Source organism: Limulus polyphemus, unplaced genomic scaffold (genome assembly GCF_000517525.1).
Source record: "Limulus polyphemus unplaced genomic scaffold, Limulus_polyphemus-2.1.2 Scaffold4243, whole genome shotgun sequence".
NCBI lineage: Eukaryota > Metazoa > Arthropoda > Merostomata > Xiphosura > Limulidae > Limulus > Limulus polyphemus.
The window spans coordinates 91,002-95,564 of record NW_013669853.1 but is presented as its reverse complement, the minus strand read 5'-3'; the positions used below and the strand labels follow the sequence as shown (position 1 = coordinate 95,564).

At 31.3% G+C, this 4,563-nt stretch overlaps 1 protein-coding gene across 1 annotated transcript; it reads left to right on the top strand.

Moving 5' to 3' along the window:
* Positions 1 to 238: 238 nt before the first annotated feature.
* On the top strand, positions 239 to 2,017 carry LOC106470838 (uncharacterized protein sll1735-like; the record flags this gene model as incomplete). The annotated part of the gene is made up of 3 exons (XM_013931409.2): positions 239 to 355; positions 991 to 1,208; positions 1,886 to 2,017. Coding segments are annotated over 3 exons (467 nt in total), but the record flags the coding sequence as incomplete, so codon positions are not given.
* Between the last annotated feature and the right edge of the window lie 2,546 nt (positions 2,018 to 4,563).

Here is a 4,563-nt window from a genome sequence, read left to right as displayed (position 1 = left end):
TCAGTGGAAGAACAGAAAGTATTCCAGCGAGGCTTGAACTTAAGACGAGTAAAGATTTCAAGTAACATGAAGTTATTAAGTATTCCACTTTTATTGTTTGTACTAAACTCTCTGTTAAGTTTTACTGACTCGCATGGGTTCAGAAGATACTACGGTTTTCGGCCCCAATACTATCGACAGTTTTACAGAAGACCATATTTTTACGGTTACGTGCCGTTTATTTATTATTGCCCACCAGGTTTTAATAATCAAAAATCAACCAGAAACATTGTGGAACTTCTTCAAGATCGTCGCTTTTCTAATCTGACATCTCTGATCGATCAAGCTGGTCTCAAGGATTCCTTGTCGGGTGAAGGTAAGTTATTCTTGAGCTTTTATTGGTTGATTTTTAAACGCAGACAATGAGAAGACGAGTAATTATTATAAATAATAATCATATATTATACATGGGGAAAAAATCAGCCATTAAAAGACGAGAAACTATTCATATACGCTAAATTGAACAAGAGTCTTGTGTATATCGGTCATTGGTACGTATATGACGTTTTGAACTATATTCCGAGATATTTATTTTAACCTGAAGTTTGTATACTTAGAGAGTTGTCTGATTAAACCTGGTGTATTGTACGTTGTTTGAGCTTCTTTTACAATACTTTTGTTTCACGTATATCGTTATCCAGTTGTAACAAATTAGGAGATCACAAAGAACATGGAAATGGCCTCAGACAATTTCTTTTCATAATACTCTGATACGTTTAGCTAACGTTCGCGAACTCCGTTACTTGGTTATTTTACGAAGTGACAGTGTTTTAATTGTGACTGCCGGGCTATATTTCTTCTTTGATTAGCCATTTTAAAGCTCTATAAAAGTGTAATAAAACGCAAATATCATTATATTCTGTTTGCTATGTTATATGAAAAAAATAATAGAAATGTAATGTTTTTTAACTGCTTTCCAAAGTTTTCACTAATTGATTATTTTATTTTTAGGACCCTTCACAATCTTTGCCCCCACAAATATGGCTTTTGAACGTCTTTCACCAGATATTTTAGAGAAGATAACGTCGGACAACGATGTTTTGAAACGCGTTTTAGAATACCACGTGGTTAGCGGGAAAAAGTTGTCACGCGACTTCCGAAATGGACAAGAATTGAAGACTCTGCAGTCTAACGAGCCACCCCTTATGATAGGCTTACGTAATAGAAGGGTAAACTTACTTTAGGATGTATGTTTAATATATGTAAGATAATGTCATATATGGAAGTAAATATGACATAATTTTCAGTACCGTAGATATAGCTGATGTGATATCGAGGTCATATCTTCGGTTTCACTCTCCCCCTTTCACACCCAAGTTTGACCTCGGTAGAATATTGGCTCTGGTTACAGTGATGAGGTAGAAAAAAAACATTTGTAGTTAACTTGTTTTATAACAATTTATAGACCTATTGGTTTATCATATCAGGTTATTTTAGGCTAGTGTAAAAAGTTTAAAAATATATAACCGCAAATTCGTAAATGAACAATAATGGAGACGTTTTTATACTGTGTTATCGAAGAAACTTTCATTGTATATTATTAAAGACACTTCCGATATGTATATATTACTATCAATGTACATTAAGGACAAGTCTAAGAAGTCCGATATTAAATACACTTTATTTCTTTATTGCCTTATAGTAACAAAATGAGAAAGTTGGAATTCATCATTAATCATGCTAACCAGGATTTCAGAACTACAATTGTTATTATATCTTACAATAAATCATAGGCAATTCTAGCACATAGTAAAATCTAATTGAGAATTATCGATTTGCTTATTATGAATATTAATCTGGAGAAATGTCCATGACTAAACGTATTTTTCTATATTTATTCGTATAGTCTCCCACTGTGAACAAAGTACGAATTGTTGAAAGAAACCTCCAAGGAAAGAATGGAGTGATCCATACCATAAATCGCGTGCTTATCCCTCCATCTATAGCCAATGGAAAAGAAAGCCCCGAAGAACCTTAGTTCTATTTTTATTTCAATGTTTCTGACGGGTTTATGGTGTATGTAACATGGAATACAAATAGTTGAATTAAATATATTTTCTAGTGTGTCATACAGCGTATTCTTACAATAACCGGATATATCAATTAATCACAACACATAGATACATATATACAGTGACAAGACGAGGTGTAATAAACTTTGTGTTTATAATAAATTGAATGATTTGCTGTTTTCACTTTCACAAATAGACAGGTCCCACAAATATGCGCCGATATACACACGTTTAATTAGATAAACATGTTTAATTACAAACGAAACACATCAGCAAAAGTACATGGGTTTGACTGTTTGAAACAGAAATATATAAAACCCAAAATACTTTTTGTTACAAAGATCTACTGGCGTTATAAAATGTCGTTGACTTGTTTGTTTGGTTTTAAGCGCAAAACTACACAGAGATATCTATTAGCTGCTCACTCTGGTTTAGAAAGCCAAATTCTAGTGTTATAAGGCCTCAGACTTACCGCTTAATTGTAATGAATAGAGACATATAAACCAACAGAAAAATAGATATTAAATAAATAGAAGGCAGGGAAGACAAGCATAAGATACGTAAACAGAAACTACGTAGACATATACTTACAGACAGACAAACAGAAAGATGGACTTCTGTGTAGCTTTTTGTTTTCCAGAAATTATTGTCAAGTTTTAATATTTTCAAGGAAGACAAAGCAGGCAATAGGAACAACTACCAAAATCGGTTCACTGTTCAATAAGATAAGAACCGTACCGATGACGTCTTCTTTGTTAATATAATTAATATTAATAAGGGCCGTAGAGAATTAATGATGGGGTATTTCCACACAAGTATCAGATAGATTGATCCGCTAATAATGATAAGATCAATTAAGAAATTTACGGATCAATCTGTATTTGAAAAGTTGACTGAGTTTTTCTTGAGTAGGAAATAATGAGACTGGAGAAGTCTTAAATAAAATTTACAATTTTTATTATAATAAAAAAAAGAAAATACAACATGTATAATTATGCAGACCGTCACTTCTACTAGATTGTCTGCAGCACTTTCTCACTATCAATATAAATCTTTGTAGAGCTAAATACATTGATCTTCAAGTTGAGCTGTGCTTGCTTATTTCCAGGTAGAAAACTGAACTAAGAAAATGTGCTTTAATTCAACAGGTAATGTTGTTTTCTTTATCTAGTCGACAGTGTCGCCTCATGATTATTGTGTCTTACAGCATTCACTGGCTGCGACATACTGATAATATTCATTCAGCCAGAAAATGATATTACAGTTGGTGACCCTCAATAAGGATAAATATACAACGTTAAAATCAATACACAATTAAAATAATGACTCTACATGTTTCGACGTGTCATACGTCATCTTCAGGAGTGAAGTTGAAAGAGATAAATCTAACATTTTATATTTTCATAAATATCACGTGACCTATCATTAATTTTGTATTTGTGCATAAATATCAGAACAGGTCTCGCCACATTTCTAGATAGATATTCGCCGGACCTTCATCTCTATTTAATAATATACAAGTATTTTTAAATATCATTATTTCCAGCGATTCTCGAGTATTAGTTGCTGCAATACCTCCAGGTGGAGCTAATACAATTGCTTTTTACCATAATATGCTATGTTGAGTTTTACTTAAATGTTCTGCTATAGCTTAATTTTTTTTTTCATTTTTTATACATCTCTTATGTTCGGCTATACGATATTTTAAATTAAGTTTTTTTTTTGGCCAATATAGATACTTCCACATGCACATTCAATTTTATAAATTCCAAATTTATCCATTAATATATATATATATATCCCAATAAGGATGTTCTGTGTTAATGCAATATTTTGTTGGGCACCAGAGATATTATTTACTGCATAAAACAAAGGCATAAAATAACTAAAACAAGGCAACTTTAACAATTTTCTGGACCACGTGTTTATGTACAACTGCATATAGACTAATTAAATGGAAAACTTCTACGTAACTTAAAGCAATTAGAAAACTTATGATTTTCCCGTATATAATATTTTCCTATCTCTTATGTTTCAAGCTTGCATTGAAGACAACACTTAGATTAACTTTAAAACCAATAACCTTTAAACTTGTGTCATGGTTAACAAACACGATAACTTTCCTTTGTTCCTAAGAACATGGACGACACAACCATATAAAAAGGAACTACACTTACCAACTTAAAATAAACCTTTAACTAGGATTTAAAAATAGAAGATAATACATTATGATAATAAACGAAAAGCCATTTACTACATTTTAAAATTGAATACAATAAAACAAAACTTGAAATAATGTTACCATTAAACTGAAACACTACACGAAATGTGTTCATAACCACATACTAAAAGATTCAAAACAAAAATCCTCGAATCATACTTTGATTTAAAAATATTTCTTTAAAATAATAAAGCTATAATTGATCAAATCACACACGTATAAAAACGTAATAAATAAAAAATGTCATTAACAAGGTTTACATAATAAAATAAACGAAAAATCTTTGACCTT